Source organism: Ursus americanus, chromosome 28, assembly GCF_024610735.1.
Source record: "Ursus americanus isolate L20-20 chromosome 28, mUrsAme1.1.p, whole genome shotgun sequence".
In the NCBI taxonomy this organism is placed as follows: domain Eukaryota; kingdom Metazoa; phylum Chordata; class Mammalia; order Carnivora; family Ursidae; genus Ursus; species Ursus americanus.
Genome location: NC_142154.1, coordinates 23,184,809 through 23,204,073, shown reverse-complemented (window position 1 = coordinate 23,204,073; position 19,265 = coordinate 23,184,809). Strand labels below are relative to the sequence as shown.

The 19,265-nt window shown below is 44.3% G+C and overlaps 1 protein-coding gene across 3 annotated transcripts in view; it reads left to right on the top strand.

The window, feature by feature from the left end:
- ATP10A (ATPase phospholipid transporting 10A (putative)) overlaps nucleotides 1–19,265 on the top strand; it is a 187,809-nt gene that overhangs the window by 152,156 nt on the left and 16,388 nt on the right. For all 3 annotated transcript variants that reach the window (XM_045795328.2, XM_087856734.1, XM_045795327.2), the window contains exons 10-13: nucleotides 1,714–2,302; nucleotides 9,683–9,786; nucleotides 9,880–10,006; nucleotides 15,606–15,790. In XM_045795328.2, coding sequence (XP_045651284.2) covers nucleotides 1,714–2,302; nucleotides 9,683–9,786; nucleotides 9,880–10,006; nucleotides 15,606–15,790 — 1,005 coding nt within the window. The remainder of the gene's footprint in view (nucleotides 1–1,713; nucleotides 2,303–9,682; nucleotides 9,787–9,879; nucleotides 10,007–15,605; nucleotides 15,791–19,265) is intronic.

Sequence of the window (19,265 nt, the reverse complement as noted above, 5' to 3'; positions counted from 1 at the left end):
CATGCACCTAAGGAGGGATGTGCGTAATGCAGGTAGGCAACTTTAAATGGATAAAAATGAAGGCGCTCTAGGGCCGGATGCATATCATAGACCTGCCCCTCAACCCCCACTCTCCCAGACTCCTTTCCCTCTCCTGAGTCAACCCTTTTAGCAGGTTCCCCTGATGGAGCCGCTGGTGTGTGATATGGAATAAACAAAGGGTCTCTGCTCTCTTCACAGCAGCATAGCTGGCAGTAACACAACCCCCCGCCCCCATGCTCCTGCTCCTGCCACACTGGCCTACAGAAGCCCGAGGGGGCCTGATGGATCCAGAGTGAACAAGGTCCCACCACCCAGAGACCACAGGATTGCACCATCTGCCTTAGGCAAGGGCTGCTTCCTGGAGCAGTTTACCTCTTAGCTGCCTCAGCATCCTTCATCTGGCCTTTGGGTTCTTCCACCACCCTTTTTCAGTCCTTCTGGCACGCATCCCTCGAGAAGTGTCTGGTTTCTAGTTAGACCCATCTAAGACCCAGGCATTGTTGCAACTACTGATTAAGTGAGAGAGATCCCAGCGTAACTGAGGCATGTGGTGATGGTCACATATGCAGTGCATTCCACATAGGGAGCAGAATATTTATTCCCCCCACCCTCAGACTGCAGATGAATAGGTCTCTGGGTGCACTCCTCTTTCCACATATTAGTGAGTGCTATCTTCCAGGGTGTTTGGAGCCAGCAGGAGCTCCAGTGTGGCTGCTTGAATCTCCCCCCTTGAATATGTAGCACATTTAAAGTCTATAGGAACAAAGAAGCACCTTTATGAAAATTGGTCCCATGTGCCCTGCTTTACCAAATACCTGACTTTTCTGTAGGCTATTATGTAATTTACAACTTTAGTCACATGGGGAAAATTATGAAAATTTAAGGCTAACTATAATTCAGTGTTTGGTTGTCGCAACATTTGCTCTAAATCCATTTTCTAGCAGAAAGTTAAAATAGGTATATTATACTAACATTAGTGAACAGTACTCATTTAAATAAAGTATTGCTATTGCTCCATTGTTGAGTTTTTTGGAACTTTAGCAAATGTATATAACTGCCATTTTGTTATTTTCACTTCTTATTAGAAGATATGTGATTTATTGTGACTTTCAAAAAATGTGCTAAATGATTTGAATCCTGAATTTGTCCAAGCATTTAATTTGTTTAGAAAAGTTCTTTTGGGTTTGGGAATGTTATTTAAATTTTATATGGACATAATTCGAAGGACTGTATAAACTGGATTTTGTAAATGCTTCTTGTAATTGGGAGGGGGGAAGCTGGGTTTTGTGCCAGGCAATAGTGACAGGCATGCTCTTCTGAACCTTTTCTGCAAAGCAATGGGACATTGCAGTGTGGGGACAGCTAGCAGAGGAGATAGTCCCAAAGCCTGCAGGTACCACTAGCCACATACTTCCTGGGTCAGTCCAGGGCCTCTGTGTTGCTACCTAGTGATCACATTCTAAAAAAAATGTATATTGCTAATTTTTGTTTAAGCGAAATGGAAGAGGCCAAAGAATGGTCTCAAGGAAGAAATGCTGGCTGTAGTTGCAGTTTCTAGCATATGCCCCAAAATCTGGGAAATGGGAACTCTGTGCTCTGAGCCCCCATTAGGGAAGTGGGGGAGTGCCCACGGCAATTTGAGTAAGGCCTCTTGGATATACCTCCTACGTCTTCTAACTGCTTCTCTTGCAGGTGAGGGTGAGATTTGAGGTGAAGTCCCCTGTGAAGACGATAGAAGACTTCCTACGGAGGTTCTCACCCAGCCGCCTTACCTCAGGCTGCAGCAGCATCGGGAGCCTGACCACCAACAAAACTGCCCACAAGTCAGGGTCCAACTTTCTGTCCACCCTATCCAATGACAGCACACTGTTCAAGCTAGAGGAGAGGCTAGGCCAGCCAGCCCCGGCCATCGCCAGCAATGGCTACAGCAGCGGGGCGGCCAGCTGGGCCCCGGGGCACACTGCCCCGGAGCAGAAGCTGGAGCTGGAGCAGGAGCAGGAACGGGAGCTGCGCTATGAGGCAGAGAGCCCCGACGAGGCCGCGCTTGTGTATGCCGCACGGGCCTACAACTGCGCACTGGTGGACCGGCTGCACGACCAGGTGTCTGTGGAGCTGCCCCACCTAGGCAGGCTCACCTTTGAGCTCCTGCACACACTGGGCTTTGACTCCATCCGCAAGAGGATGTCAGTGGTGATCCGGCATCCTCTCACCGATGAGATCAATGTCTACACCAAAGGAGCCGACTCAGTGGTCATGGACCTCTTGCTGCCCTGCTCCTCAGGTATCCAGCTCCCCTCCACTGGGCGGTACCCCCAGCCCCAGGTGGAAGTCCCAAGAAATTAGCCCCTTCCCTCAGTCCCTCAGTCCCTTCCCATGGGTAAAGTGATTTTCATTAAGCCTTTTCTAAAGCAATGCCCATCAGAGAGTTGTCTCTCTGGATCACTCTTTCCTCCTTCAAGGGGTTTGGACCAGAATGCACTGGAGGGTGGGGGATGGAGGGCTTCAGTGCCTGAACTCATCTCACAACAGTGGGGTTGGGGGTCACTCGGGGTGAGGCCTAGCATCATTTTAAATCTGGACAATGAAGGTTAAGAACTTTTAAACTAGAAGTTCCAGAAGGTTCCTTCCTTCTCTGTGATTGCCTGGACCAGGACAGCTGTGAAGCCAGGTCGTGGCTTGTAGCCCATTTTTGGAGCCACCTCAGACCACAGTGAGGGCCTCGGTAGTGGAGGCTGCTGGGCATCTGTCCTACCTTTGGGCCAGGCAGCGCCATCTTAGTCTCTTTTGTGTACTAGAGTTCCATATAACTTCTGTGTTAAAAAAGAGGAATTTGAAAACCACTGGTGTTAGTGGAACTTTATCCAGCAGAAGGGCTTGCTTGAACCTCCTTCTAGACACAAAAGCTTCTGGGTCTTGAGAGGGGAATGGCCTAGGTCTCCATTAGTAAACCTGGTCACCCCTCCTCTCTGCTTGGAGAATGAAGGCATGCGCATCTGACCTCCAGGGGAGAGAGGTGGGATGGAGGTGAGGATGCTGCTGGCAGACAGAGGGGTACATGCTGTGGCTCTGCTGCCTGACCTCCACAGTCTCCCTGTCTGCTGTGTCCTGGAAACATCTCTAGGTACAACCTGTTGTGAAACCCTGTCCACTGGGTATGGCCTTTCCAGACCTCTGGGATAGAGCTGGAGAATACCTTACTTCCCATAGTCCTTTCGCCATAATCTCAGTGCCTGAAAACAGGACTCCTAGCTCCCAAGTGCAGCACCACTCCATTGTGGGAAAGTGTACTGGAGGATCTCTGCAGACAAAATCCTTTTCCCCTGGCATTTAAGTTTGCCTCCCAGTTTGTAAACATGTCTCTGAAAACAGTTTGGTTAGCTTTTCATGGCTATAACCTACCAGAGGGCAGGATTTGCCTTTCCACCCCAGGGGTTCTGTGCTACAGTGGACATAGAATCCAATTCATAGGCTGATTTTGCATTCCAAGAGTCTTCTTCATTCTTCTATTGCATAGGTTGCCTTTTAGTTTTGTTGATTGTTTCCTTTGCTGTGCAGAAGCTTTTTATTTTGATATACTCCCAATAGGTTTTTTTTTTTTTTTGCTAATGTTTCCCTTGCCTCAGGAGACCTATCTAGAAAAATGTTGCTATGGCAGAGAAATTACTGCCTGTGTTCTCTTCTAGGATTTTTATTGTTTCAGGTCTCACATTTAAGTCTTTAATCCATTTTGAGTTTATTTGTGTGTATGGTATAAGATTATGGTCCAGTTTCATCCTTCTGCATGTGGCTGTCCAATTTTCCAACCATTTATTGGCGGAAAAAAAGACACTGGAAGAAAACACAAACATGTGGAAGCTAAACAACTTGATACTAATCAACCAGAGGGTCAATAAAGCCATCAAAGAAGAAATCAGAAAGTACATGGAAACAAATGAAAATGAAAATACAGTGGTCCAAAACCTATGGGATGCAGCAAAGATGACCATAAGAGGGAAATATATAGCAATACAGACCTGCCTCAAAAAACAAGAAGCTCCAATAAACCATCTAACCTTATACCTAAAGGAACTAGTAAAAGCAGAAGAAACAAAGACCAAGAGAAGTAGAAGGAAGGAAATAATAAAGATCACAGCAAAAATAAATGACATAGAGACTAAAAAAAAAAAAAAAAAAAAACAGTAGAAAAAAATCATTAAAACCAAGAGCTGGTTCTTTGAACAAGATAAACAAAATTGATAAACCCTTAGCCAGGCTCATGAAGAGAGAAAAAAAGGACCCAAATAAATAAAACCAAACCTAAGAAAGGAGAAGTAACAACTGACACCACAGAAATACAAAGGATTATGGAGAATACTATAAAAAAATTATATGCCAACACATTGGGCAACCTAGAAGAAATAGATAAATTTGTAGCAACATAGAATCTTTTTAAACTGAAGAAGAAATAGGAAGATTTTCTATAGAAAAAAGAAATAGAAAATCTGAACAGACAAATTAATAGTAGCAAAATTGACCTGGTAATCAAAAAACTACCAAAAAATAAAAATCTGGGACCATATGGATTCATAGGTGAATTCTGCCTAACATTGAAAGAAGAGTTAATACCTATTCTCCTCAAACTATTCTAAAAAAGAGAAGAGGAAGGAAAGCTTCCAAATACATTTTATAAGCCTTCTTTATTCTGAAATTTGATTTTGCATCCAGGCAAAAGAAAAACAGATATGGCAATTATCTGAGCAGATTTAATTCTACTGTGAAAAGAAAAATCATCTTTGTCCTATTCCACAGCCTTTCATTGAAGACAGTTTAATGGTCCACTGCACCTCAGGCTTTACCACATACAGCGGGTCATGTATAAGGTAAAAGGCCTGCAGTAGCACTAGCGAACAAGGGTAGGACAGGGTGGTAGGTAGGACCCACCATACAGAGAGGGCCAGGGACCCTCCTGAGCTGTGCAGGGGACATAAGAGCGACCAAGAAGGCTGTAGTGGTCCCCACACTTGTACTTTGTGGGCATATCACTCTTTTAAATGAGGAAAAAGTCTTAAATTTCTAGACGCAGTGCAAACAAAACAACTCCTACCACTCATGTCAACTTCAAGGTGGGGGCGGGGTTGCAGGGAGACTGTGTGCAGGCTGGAGAGCCTCGTAGCCCTCTCCCCCTAATCCTGCAGACCCAGTGTAGCTTTGCTGTTGTGCTCACCTCCTGTGCTCCTGTGCGTGTACTGCAGGACTCTGGGAGGAAATTACTACCCATATCTATGTGAGAAGAAGCAAAGCCTTCCATCCGTTCCACCATGAAAGAGACACATAAAAGAATGACACTGCTATCGTTACACATTGCCCAAACTGTGACATGAAAGGGGCAAATTAAAAATAAACAGTGTATGTAGCTCTCCATCTTACTCTAGGATTTTCCAAGCAGTGTGCAGGTCAGATAGGTTGATCCGGAAGAGCTACATGTAGACATCCAGCAGCTTAAGATTCAGGAGGTTCTGAGACCCCATTGGATTCCCAAGAGAGGAGCTGTCACCTTGGGGGGTCACCTTGAAGTTATCCACTGGTGACACCCTGGCATTATGTATTAATCACTCACCCCTTACTTTGTGGGTTGATGGGTGTGGAGAGGAGCAGACATGCAGAGAGAGTACTTCCCCGTGCTCCAGAAGCAGAGCGTTAGAGCCGAGCTGCTGGACCTGTGTGCTGGTGAGGAAGTGAGGTAGGCACACAGTATTATCCTCTAGATTACGTCAGATCTTTAAGGTCTTTCTTCAAAGAGATCTAATACTTTTACCAAAAAAAGGCATGAGGAGGCTATGCTGATGGTGGATGTGACTGTGTTAGAGTGTGTCCTGTTCTCAGGACACGATCATGCCCTGGAAGTTGTGTGGGATCAGGTAGAAAGCAGGGACTCCACCCCACTCCGGTACCTACAGACCTCTGTTCAAATCCCAGGTCTGCATTTACAGGCTAGAATGACCCTGGATAAGTCTCTTACTTTCTTTGCCTCTGTTTCCCATCTGCACAAAGGAAATCAGGATGCTGACCTCCCAGGAATCCCCTGTCCAAGCCCCTAGCACAGGGTCCGGTCTGATACAAGTATAGAGTATAAGCGGAGGTCCCTTTCCCTTCTCTCTGGTTCCTTCCCCTTAAGATTCACTTGCTCGAGGTTTGGTCCAATTGCCACTTGGTGTGGTGTTAAGACACAGACACCCAGACTGCTGCACCCTCTCCGAGAGTGAGGATGGAGAGGAGCCCACCACCTAGCACGGGGCTCACACATTGCTGCTATTCAGTAAATCAGTAAATGCATGCAAGATCAAAGGAGGGAATTCACCTTATTTTACCATCTTTCTAAGATGAAACTCCCTATAAGAGAAATAAATTTGACTGAAGCATAGAAGAAATGGAAATATCACTTTGAGCGTTTTAAAACTACATGTTAAAACCATGAGTAGGAGTGGACATTTTCCTCTGAGGTCCTCTTCACAGGGTCCTGAGCACTGCCAGCCATGCTCTGGTAGGGACCCTGCTGCACTGTCCTTCTTCACTGCCCAGCCAGAGCGGAGTAGGGCTCCTTTCAGTCCTGCTGCAGCTTGAGGTCAGACACATGGGAGTCATCTTACAGACTGACAGGAGCTGTTACTGTCTGACACTGAGTGTGCCCCCTAATGCCTCCTCACCCAGTCCCTGGATGTGGCTGCAGGGACCTTCTCCAAGGGCCACTCAGGCCACCACCACCTTCCACTTCTGCCCGTGATGTTACTCATTACCCAAGTAGCTGTGTTGCAGACACAATTCTTCCTACTACCATAGATAGAAAAGACGCACAGGATCTGGGCTGCCTGTAGAATATCAGAAAGAAGAGGCTGGTACTGTGTGAGTATCACTTAAAATGCAATGTGAATGTTAGGTTGCCTGTAGTCTGAGATGAGTGCAGGAGAGCCAGGCTGACAACTTAACTCTGCGGGTCCACAGGTTTTCTTTCTAGGACAATGCCCAATACACTCTTCTTAGGCTCCCCCAGCTCCTCGGTGCCTGTCTGCTTTGAGCTTGAGTTCTTTCTACCATCCTGGCCCCTCCCTCAGAATGTGGACATATCGCAGCATTCACAAAGAGCCAATCCTACAAACCCTGACATTGGCTCTTCCCAGTGCCTGTGCAGTCACTGGTGCAGTGGGAATCTACAAGGGAGAGGTCAAGTAAGAATCTGGAGCAAGGTCTTACCTCAAGTGGCAGAGGAGGTGTGTCTGCAAGTCTGGGGGAGTGAGGGGATGAGGCAAGGCAGTCGCTGCTTCTCTCTCTGAAGGGCTGGGTGGGCTCTGTCCCAGCTCTGCTGTGGGTGGCCCCGTACAGAAACAGCTCCACGTGGCTGCCTGTGGGATCGCACGCTCATCCAGGGCACCCATGTGCCGAACTGCCCAGCCTGCCTCCTCTAGCTCCATCAGTTCTGTTTTGACCATGAGCTCAGTCTCAGCCCCTGCACGCTGCTCCTTTGCTGGAGTGCAGTCTCCCATGCTCCTCTCTGGAGAACCAAAGTACTTTATTATTATTATTCTCATTCCAGAGGCCCTCAGATAGACATGTCTTTGCTCAAATAATAGTCGGCATCTGAATTATTGTCGTATCCCCTTCTGAGAGTTGCTGTCACAGTATCAGGAATGAAAGAAAGGTAGTCAAAATGAAGATGTCATCTTTTGAGTGTCATCTTTTCAGGAAATTTAAATTCCTAAAGCAAAGCCATGTAGGGCAGTGTTTCCCCTCTTTTTTTTCATTATTGCTCCCTTCAGAAGCCTTTTTAGACATTTTTAAATTATCTCCCCATGACATTTTAATGCCACAGATATGTGTATTTGTTTATGTACTGTGTATATATATATATATCTATATATATATATATATATATATATATATATATATCTGTGCCTTATGCTATGCCTAATATGTTTTAAATATAGAATTAAAATTATTTCTGGGCTTTTTTTTTTTTTTTTTGCCCTGGAACCAGTGTTTTAGATCCTTGGGGGTGCTATCTTCTCCATGGAGAACACATGTCTAAGAGGTGAAAGTGTTTCTCCCAGGTCCAGTTTGTCCAGGGCCTGATACAGGTAGTGGACAGCCTGTCCCAGACCAGGGGCCTCGCTACTGGTAGGTAGAGTTGCCAGATTTAGCAAATAAAATAAATTGAATGCCTGGTTAAATTTGAATTTTAGATAAAAAACATAATATTTTTAGTAAAAGTATGTCTTATGTGATATTTGCACATCTTATATTCTATCTGGTAATACTACTGGTGTTCTGGGGATAGAAACCGCCCTTTTTATTAAACTACAATTTTTCACAAACTGGAAGAGTATGTACCTTCGTTTACATCCACCTCCTGGGCCAAAGGATACCAGATCATTCCTAATAAAGCTTTGTTTAGGGACGCCTGGCTGGCTCAGTCGGTTAAGCATCTGCCTTCAGCTCAGGTCATGATCCCAGGGTTCTGGGATCGAGTTCCGCATCGGGCTCCCTGCTCAGTGGGGAGCCTGCTTCTCCCTCTGCCTGCTGCTCCCCCTGCTTGTGCTCTCTCACACAAATAAATAAATAATATCTCTAATAAAGCTTTGTTTATCTGAGCTTCTCATTTCAACAAAGGTCATTAGTGACAGTCAAAACTATGTTGTGGTTCTTTTTTAAATAATAGCTTTTACTTTAAATTTTATCTGAAAAGTGTATATACTGTTTACAAGTGATGAAATAGACCTGGGATGAATCTAGTGGTATGGAGGCTTCATGCATGTCTCTTATTAGGGGTTGTTGGAGTAAATCACAGGGGAAGGATGCTCTTGTGACATTCCTGCTTAATGCATTGCAACAAAATGCAATTCCAAATGCAGCAAGCTAGAGCATGGCAGAAGGGTGAGGACTCCTTATTTCTCACTGGCCCTGAAACACAATTATCATATACTTCCGTCATGCACAAACCAAAGTGCGTTATGCCTTTCCACTCATAATTGGCGACGCACGGAAATGGTAGACTTAGGAAATTGTGTGTCACCTTGTCATGGATGCCACAGTTGGGTGAGGCTCCAAGTCAGCACTTCTGAAGTTTGCTAATAAGCAGTAAGTCTGCTCAGCTGTGTCTACAGGAAACAGAAAAGGGTGGGTGTTTAGAGAAGTCTTACTAGTGGACTTAGCTTTTTCTTTTTAATTCTGGTAAAAAAAAACAAAAACAAAAAACAAAAACCACCTAACCTACAATTTACCATCTCAATAAATGTATAGTTCCGTAGTGTTAAGTGGTCTCACATGGCTGTGCAACAATGCTCAGAACTTTATCTTGCAGAACAAACTCTTTACCCATTGGACAGTTCCTCCCGTTTCCTCGCCCCCAGCCCCTGGCAACCACTATTCTGCTTTCTGTGTCTGTGAGTGTGACCACATTCAGACCTTAAAAACATGGCTGTTCTCCTGGGAAGCTAGCCTGGAAGCTGGGTGAGAAGAGCTTCCGGGCTGGAACCTCTGGGGTGGTACTGGCCTCTCTTCTGGGTAAGCTATATATGTAGAGTTGTTTCAACACCACGCAGAGCTGCCTGAGGTTTGTCGAGTGGTCCCCGAGCCGCCAGACTCTGTTGTTCTTACTTATCTGTGTGTTTCTGCTTCCGCTCCAACCTAGATGACGCCCGAGGAAGGCATCAGAAGAAAATCCGAAGCAAGACTCAGAATTACCTCAACCTGTATGCCGTGGAAGGCCTGCGCACCTTGTGTATTGCCAAGAGGGTGAGTGGGTGCCAGCTCCACAAGCATGCGTGCTGGCCACTGCCCCCACGGTGCTCAGTGCCTGCGTGGCACTCACCAGTGTGTCTCACATAGGTTCTGAGTGAAGAAGAGTATGCCTGTTGGTTGCAAAGCCACTTAGAAGCAGAATCCTCCCTGGACAACCGCGAGGAGCTTCTCTTCCAGTCTGCCATTCGCCTGGAAACAAATTTGCATCTGTTGGGTAATTATGCACACGAGCACATGTTGCACAGAGCACTGTGGAATTTGCAGAGACGGTCCTGGATGGGGTGTCACCATGTCACCATGGCTCTAGGCATTGGCAGCTCTGCACATGCCAGGCTTGGTTAAGGAGTTGCCTGGCCTGATGCTAGCACGGACCCCAGGCCCAGCCGTCCTTGACTGAACGTTCCCACCATGGCACCATTTTATTCCATGTGCTGTCCCACCAGGCACCCAGTGACAACACATGACTTGCCACCCCTTAAGCCCTGCTTTCCCACCAAACGTAGAGATGAGGAATGAGGCTTCTCAGCAACTGATGTTTGAAAGGACTCCCTCCCCCTCCTGCTCCTAAAACAAAAAGAAACTGTTGGACTCCAGAAATGGCTGTGCTTTACATCTTATGAATGTTTCATAGATTCCATTTGGATGAAGAGAAAACGAGCTCATTTTTACTAAAATGTGCTCATATTTGCTACTGTGTTTCTATTAGTATTTATAAAAATATTTTAATATTTAAAATACTTAATATTAAGTGTGTATTAAATTAGCTGAGTCTTTGTATATGTGCTCTCTGTGGCCACACCAGGAACTGATTGTGACCATGCTGTATACACACACCCCCCATCCTGTGGTTCTGAGAGTCAGGTGCATACGTGGGACACAGAGAAACCGGAGTTCATCCCTCTTCATTTAATACAGAAAGGCTGTATTCATTTGGTCTTGTTCCCTGGATAAAGGGGTTGGGCTACTTATATATCTATATATGCAAATCTAATATAATAATTAATATATTTAATAGCATAACACTTTATATAATATTCTTTTTTTTAGATTTTATTTATTTATTTGACACAGAGATAGAGAGCACAATCAAGGGGAGAGGGAGAAGCAGGCTCCCCGCTGAGCAAGGAGCACGATGCGGGGCTCGATCCCAGGGTCCTGAGATCATGACCTGAGCCAAACGCAGACGCTTAACCAACCGAGCCACCCAGGCGCCCCTATATAACATTCTTTTTTGCCTATAGCGTCTTATAGGAGGCCGTGCACTGCTCAAGAAAGTCCCCAGATCCAGATGCCCAGAGACATCATGAGCAGTATCCCTGGGGGCTGATTAAATGAAACACTTGGAAGACAGCTGTGCTTTTTCTAGCCTGCCACGTTTTGATTTACTGGGACTGTTCACATCTAGAACACGCTTCTCCAGAAGACACTGTTGATCAGACCCGTGGGATAGCCAGGGGTTCCTGCTGGTCCTTCTGGCCCATGGGCAGGTTGTGCCTATCTCACTTCTCTGTCCTTTCACTGTGGGGCACGCTCCCTGGAGAGCTCTGACTCTTGAATGGAGTAAAAGTTGCCTCCCCAGTCCCTTCTTTCATGGACACTGGTCCCACCCAGGGGAGCAAGGCAGACGGAATCTCTTCCCTTTTCCAGAGGGTGAGACCTTAACTGTTTGAGGATTTGGCTGTGAGTCCCCATGCTGTCCACCTATCTTTTTAGGCACCCCTACCTTTCCTTCTTTCAGAGTCTAGGAGCCTTGACTTGGTTGTCTGTCTAATCCTGGCTGTCACTTACTGGCCATGAGACACTGGGCAAGTGACTCAGTCTTTTTGGCAACCCAGTCTCCTTGTCTGCTGGGTAATAATCCTGCGAGGATGAACAGAGGGGGTGCCCATTGAAGCACTGAGTGAGGTCCTGCCACAGGGTCCGGTACTCAGCAGCATGTGGTGATGAGTCTTAGGTTACTGCCTCCACATCTGTTACAGCCTGGCTGGCCTCTTCAGTACAGATTCCCTCTGGTGGTTGGGCATCTGTCACCTCCCTTGGCCCCCGTGCTGTATCTCTGTTAACATGCCTGAATTTTTGACAGCCCTAGAACACCCTAAATTCATACTGAACTTGAGATCAACTCACCTTCCTAGATCTTTTTCAGGGGGATTGCTTTCTAGCTTGGATTCTGTAACTTTTGCTTGGGCAACTATGTAAGCATCTAAAAGTAAGGTTTTCTACTTATCCTGTTCCATTTTTTTTTCTGTTGGGGCTGGGATAGTAGAGTTTTTCAGAATCTTGCTTCAGCCACATCCTGCTGTCGTCCTGAGTGGTTGTTTATCTCCAGGGGAGTGTTAGATGGCTCTGAGATGAGTCAGTGAAGGAGCTACTGGAGGGCGCACAGTGGGCACTGTCAGTGTGCTGGAGTCTGCTCATGCCTGTTGGTGAGAGCCTTTTCACGCATTTTCAGAAATTTTGCAATCACCGTTTGCTGTTTTGCGTAAACTTTTAGGAATTTTGCATAGCTTTTTGATACTGTTGGTAGCTTGACATCAGCCAAGGTGAGTGTATTTGCACCACAGAAATGGGAAAATGCAGCAAATCAGCTTCCCTCCTGCGAGCTGGTTGTTAAACACTTAGCATCTCCTGCAACCTGGGATATTTATGGTTCAGATGATGAAGCCTGAGCTGGAGAATAGGAGAGCCACCGCCACAGTGTTCACCACAGCTTTATCCACGGTGCCTGTGATTCATTTTAAGAAATGTAAAGTAAGCTGTTTATGTTTTTAATAAGCCCAAACCCAAATACTCCTTCTAAATCTTTTCATTTAGGTTCCTATATTAAATAACATCAGAGAACTACGAAGGAAGGGTCACCATTTATACTGTGTTCTTGAAATTTTCTTTTCCATAATGTTCTGGCCAAGAGCCTAAATTCAAAGGACAACATTCTGTTCCCTTTCCCCAGCATTCCTGTTTTTTTTTTTTTTTTTCCCAGATGTGATCTGAAATTCCACTCCCATGAAAAGCCACCTGACATTTAATCACAGTGAAGCATGGTGGCACAAGCTTGAACCCTACTACCTACCCTGTTATAACGCTCCAAATGCCAGATCCTCCCAAGGCTCAGGCTGTAGAGAGGTGGCATTTACTCTAAGTTGAACAGATTCCAATGCTAATTAGCTACCTTAAGGAGCTGAGGAAAGACCACTGTGCTTCCAGATAATTTTTAAAGGACTGTTTCCTGAGATTTACTCTTTATCCCCAGCCGTATTTCATGCTGAGATAGATATACTTTACATAATTCTCTTTCTGAGTTCAGTAATATTCTGTGTGTGAGTCAAAGCTGCTTATGGACGATAGGATCAGTCCAGCAACCCAATCAGGGCTTTGGCCAGTTAGCTCCTGAAATGAAGATGCTTTATTTTCAAGGTGTTAGGTTTTCCCCGAAGGACTGAAATGTATCTGTGAGTCCTTCCCTGCTTTCTTTCTTGGAGGACATTTATCAAGGAGCTCTGGCTGAGCAGCCAATATACAAAGGTAGGGAGTTACAAGTCCCTGCTGTAGTAAGTTGCCATCTAGTGAAGGGTGGGTAACTGGTTGAATTACACACAAAGCTCTGTTCCGTAGTGGAAGTTCTCCTAGAGCGGCCGTACAGGTCAGAGGTTTGGAGCGTGAGACATACTGTGCGTGGAATGCTGTAGCCCTTCCCTTGCTAACTAATCTCACCTTTGCTTCCCACATCTACATGGTGGGGATAACACTCACATGTTAAGGATGCTGCAGAAATTTTTGCCTGGCAATTAGTAATTCATCAAGGTTAGCCATCATTATGATTATTCCATAACCATGTTATTATTAAGTATGAACAAGATATTTTTTAAAAAGAGAGAGAGAGCACATGCGGAAGGAGGGGTAGAGGGAGAGAGAAACTCTAACCAGACTCGTACGGAGCACAGGGCCCCGACACGGGGCTTGATCTCACGACCCTGAGATCATGACCTGAACTAAAACCAAGAGTTGGACACTTAACTGACTGTGCCACCCAGCTGCCCCTGAACAAGATATTTTGAATACACGGAGGCAGACATGCTCATCCCTCCCTCTTTCCCTAGATAGCAGGGAACATATCACAGCAGAAGTGATACTTAGGGTCCCTTGGTGGATGTCAACTCTGTCAGATGGTAAAAATAAGGAGCCAGAGCCAGAGCACACACTGTCTCCCCATGCTAGAGCCAGGGGTCTGGAGGAGGGGAGAAAGGCCAAGACCAGATGGCCTTCCACTATGTGGGTTGTCAAGAATATGCTCACAATGAACATGGAGGATAACATGGTTTTATTCCTAAGCAGACTTTGAGACCCACATCCCTGCCTCGTCCTTCTCATGGGGACTCCGTGATTCAGAGCTGAGGGCAGCTTGGGTGCAATAACTCCTCCTCCTTTCTGGGCCCTTCCCAAGTTCCCACTTAACCTTCTGGTGCATTCAAATAAAAGGTAGGCCAGGGTCCACCACACTGCACAGCGTGCATGAGAAGGAAGAGAGAAGACTGCCACTTACCCCTGAGGGGGCTTCTGGAGAGCTGGTGATGCTCCTGTTACCTGAGCTCAGGGTTAAACAGGTGTCTGATTTGTGAACGTGCGTTTTAGGATATATTTAAGAAATCATGGTTTTTGTACATGTATTCTACCTTGACTCCACCCTCCCTGCACCTGCCAACTCATCTGTTCTAGGACAAGAAAGGGAAGTGGTGTCTATCTTAATCATTTCAGGCTGTCATAGCAAAATACCACAGACTGGACAGCTTTAACAGCAGACATTGATTTCTCACAGTTATGAAGGCCGGAAGTCCCATATGAAAGTGCCGGCCAATTTGATTCCTTAAAAGGCCCTCTTCTTGGCTTGCAGATGGCTGTCTTCCTTCTGTATCCTTGATGGTGGAGGGAGATCATCTCTCTTGTGTTCCTTATTATAAGGGCACTAACCTCATTCACGAGTATTCCACCTTCCCTCCTAATGCCATCACAGTGAGGATTAGGGCTTCAACCTATGAATTACGGGGGCAGGGAAACACCTTCAGCCCACAGCAGCCTCTCAGCACAGGGAACAGTGTGACATAAAAGAGAAAGGCAGGGCCAATGAGGTGTCCTCAGTCAATTCTGTACTTCTAGAGGGAAGATAGAGAGCATCTCATTAAGTGGACAATAGGAAAAAAACCAAGGCTGACCTGGAGAGCTCCTTTGTGCACTGGGTACAAAATTTGTCCCAATATACAGAAGCCTGCATAGGGAAACCCACTGCTTATTGATTATGTTTGTGGAAAAAGTACATTCTGGATAATGTGGCTTTTAAGAAATAGTGTGCTTGTGTGGTCTGTTTAGATAGCTTACAGTACGCATTGCTGAGAGCAAATATTATGGATGTTATTTGGAAGCTTTGTATGGGATGGATAATTTTTAAAACTTTTTCATCCTTCAGAATATGGCCATTCCCGCCATCTCCCCACAAGCTTTGTTTCCAAGTTATCTGTTATGTTAAAAATTAGCCGCATGTTAGAAAGCATTGGAAGTGCTTTGTTGTGAGTACAGAGAATTATGTTCAGTGCTTCACAGTTATTCTGACTCATTCTTGACTGTGTCAATGAGGGAGCTGCTGAAAGTGTTCACCAGTGTCCAGAAATGATGAATCATCATCCACATGAGACAGGCATCAAGCAGGTTGCAGTCTATGGGGTCAAGCCAGCATCTTTGGTATGTTGGCAATGGCATTCGTGCCCCATCAGGGTCTGAGGGCATGTGTGGAGGGGCTCACCTACACTTGCACATTTGACCAGGTGCCACTGGGATTGAAGACCGCCTGCAGGATGGAGTCCCAGAAACCATTGCTAAATTGCGTCAAGCAGGCCTGCAGATTTGGGTTCTCACTGGTGACAAACAAGAAACAGCCATTAATATTGCATATGCCTGCAAACTGCTGGACCATGATGAGGAAGTCATCACCCTGAATGCTGAATCTCAGGTATGTAGGTTTCCAGGAGGCCATGCTCTGCCTGGGCCAGCTTCCTACCCACCTAACCCCCACAGCAACAGGAATGCCTTCCATTTCTTTGCCTTCTACCTGTGTGTTTGTACCTGTGTTGGGTTTCTGGCACTTACATGTTCTTGCCATTGCCTAGGAAGATGTGGGATTTGATGGGATTTCTTAATTAAATCTCTGGACTTTATTAATGCAAAGTTCAGCCTGCTTTCTCCTGACCTATTCATGTCAACAATACTGGAGAATTGTTTCATGAGGTCACGCAAATCAGCGAACCAGTCCATTCAGCACTGATGTACTCAGGATGGGATGGTTGTCTTGGGTTGCCCCACTGGGCACTTAGAGTTTTCATCCAGTCACATTTATCTATTTAAATTTCTAGGTATGTAGGGAGTATCTGCTTCTCATAAACCCGGCCTGGACTCTGATTCCTTGAGTGAGCCCCCATTTGAAACATCTTTTTGAACTGTATGATGAGGTCTGATTCATCAACTTCATCTGTTATGGATTATCATTTAGCTCTTACATTTAAGATGCACCTAGCCACAAAGAGTTCTCCTATATATTCTTCAAAAAGTTTTGTGGTTTATTGTTGCACCTTTAGACACAGTCCATCTCGTGTGGAATTTTGTATAGGGTTCAGGTCAAACTTCATTCTTCTGTACGTAGCTGACTAACCCAGCACCATTTGTTGAAAAGTCCTTTTTTCCACAAAACTCTCTTTACACCTTTGTTGAAAATCAGTTGGTCATGTTTTTTAGGGTCTATTTCTAGACATTCTGTCTGTTGCACTGACCTGTGCTTCTGTCCCTTCACCAGTATCATGCTGCCCTATGGGGTTTTTTTAGAAGTCTTAATATTGGTAGTTTTTTTGTTTTGTTTTGTTTTTGTTTTTGTTTTTTCTGATTATTCTCTGTTTTCAGTTCCTCCATTCCCTTTTCTGCCTTCCTTTGGATTACGTAAGCATTTTTTTACTATCCATTTTCATGTGTCTCTTGACAACATCACTTTACTTGGGTTGTTAAGCTTCTTCTTCTTTTTTTTTTTTTTTAGAGATTACAATATGCATACTTAAGTCATCACTGTCTACTTATGATTAGTATTTTGCTATTTCGAGTGGAATGAAGAAGTCTCATCACTCCCTGTGTCCCTTTACCCCCTTACGTTGTAGATGTCTTCTATATGAAAGCTACAGAGATTGAAATCCTCATCAGATATTAATTTTTGCTTTCAATCAAAAAGCGTATTTTAAACAAGTCAAAAGGAAAAGAATAGCCCAGCTTATTTATGTAAATATCGACAGTTTCTGTCACACTTCTTTCATCCGCAATGTTACAAGTGTCCTTGTGGCATTTTTTTTCCCTCTTGTCTGAAGAACTTCCTTCAGCAATTCCTTTAGAGTGGGTCTACTGGCGACAGATTCTCTTACTTTTCTTTATCAGAGAATGCCTTTCTTTCACCGTGGTTTCTAGGTGAAATCAAAAGTCCTCCAAATCATTGTTACCCTATAGCTAATGCATCATTTTTATCTGGATGTTTTGATTTTTTGACTTTTTTTTTTTTTTTTTTTTTTGCCTTTAGTTTAAGCAGTTTGATTATGGTGTGTTTGGGCCCAGATTTTAGATTGATACTCTGGGATTTGCTGAACTGCTTGAATCTGTGGGGTTATGTCTTTCACTAAATTTGGCAAGTTTTAGCCATTATTTATTTCTTCAGACGCTTTTTCTGCACTGCAGTTGCTCCTCTTCTGGAAGACTGATGACGTGAACATCAGGTCTTCTGGTTTGCCTCAAGGCTCTCTGAGGGTTTCTTCATTTTTTCATTTTTTTTTCCCCTCTTGTTCAAATTGGTTAACTTCTATTGCTCTTTGAGTTCACTGACTTTTTCTTTTGTTATCTCTACTCTGCTATTGGGCTCATTTACTGAGTTTAAAAAACTCACTATATATAATTGCACCTTAAGACACATTCCATCTCGTGTGGAATTTTGTATAGGGTTCAGATCAAACTATATATATATATATATATGTGTGTGTGTGTGTGTGTGTATATATATATATATATATATATGAAACTTTATATATACGATGGTTTTAAATTTACAGAAAAATTGCAAAGATAGTATTGAGAGTTTCCATATAATCTACACCCAAATTTTCCTGTTATTAACATCTTTACAGTAATCAATGAACCAATATTGACATATTACTTACTAAAATCTATACTCTAGTGCCTGGGTGGCCCAGTAGGTTAAGCATCCAACTCTTTTTTTTTTTTTTTAAAGATTTTATTTATTTATTTGACAGAGATAGAGACAGCCAGTGAGAGAGGGAACACAAGCAGGGGGAGTGGGAGAGGAAGAAGCAGGCTCATAGCAGAGGAGCCTGATGTGGGGCTCGATCCCATAACGCCGGGATCACGCCCTGAGCCGAAGGCAGACGCTTAACCGCTGTGCCACCCAGGCGCCCCTAAGCATCCAACTCTTGATTTTGGCTCAGGTCTTCATCTCAGGGTTGTGGGATCGAGCCCCACATTGGGCTCTGTGCTGGGCGTGAAGCCTGCTTGAGATTCTCTCTCTCCCTCTGCCCCTCCCCCACCTCTAAATAATAATAAAGGAAAGAAAATCTATACTATATTCAGATTGTCTTAATTTTTACTAATGTCCTTTTTGTGTTCTAGGATCTCATACAGAATCTCACATTACATTTAATTGTCATGTTTCCTTGGGCTCTTATTGGCTGTAACAGTTTCTTAAACTTTCTGTTTTTGATGACTTGACATTACTGGTCAGTTATTTTGAAGAATACCGTTATTATGGGGATTTGTCTGATGTTTTTCTCATGACTAGAATAAAGTTGTGAGTTGGGGGAAGAACTCCATAGACCTAAAGTACCATTTTCATCATTTTATCACATCATATTAAGGGTACATTCGATCAACATGACTTATCACTGTTGATTTTATGTTTGTCAGCTTTCTCTACTGTAAGCCAGTTATTTTAACCCCTTTCCATATTGACTTTTTGGAAGGAACTGACTATGCACAGTTTACACTCAGAGTGTAGAGATCTTTTCCCCCTCCTTGAACACAGAGTATCTACATAAATTATTTAGAATCCAGTGAGCTTCTTATTTTGGTTAAGGTGTTTTTTTGGTTCTAAAATTTCTGTTGGATCCTCTTTGTATCTTGTTTTTTTCCTGAGACTTTTTTTCTATTCATTTCTAGAATGTCCACTCTTATTGGAGCATTTTTATAATAGCTGTTTCAGAGTCTTTCTCAAATAGTTCTGGTATCTGTGTCATCTTCACTTTGGCTTCTGTTAACTGTCTTTTTTCACATGCATTGAGAATTTCCTGCTTCTTTGTACGCTGATGAATTTTGGATTGTATTGTGGGCATTTTGAATGACACTGGTTATTTTAAAATTCTGTAGAGAATGTGGATATATTTTAGGCAGGT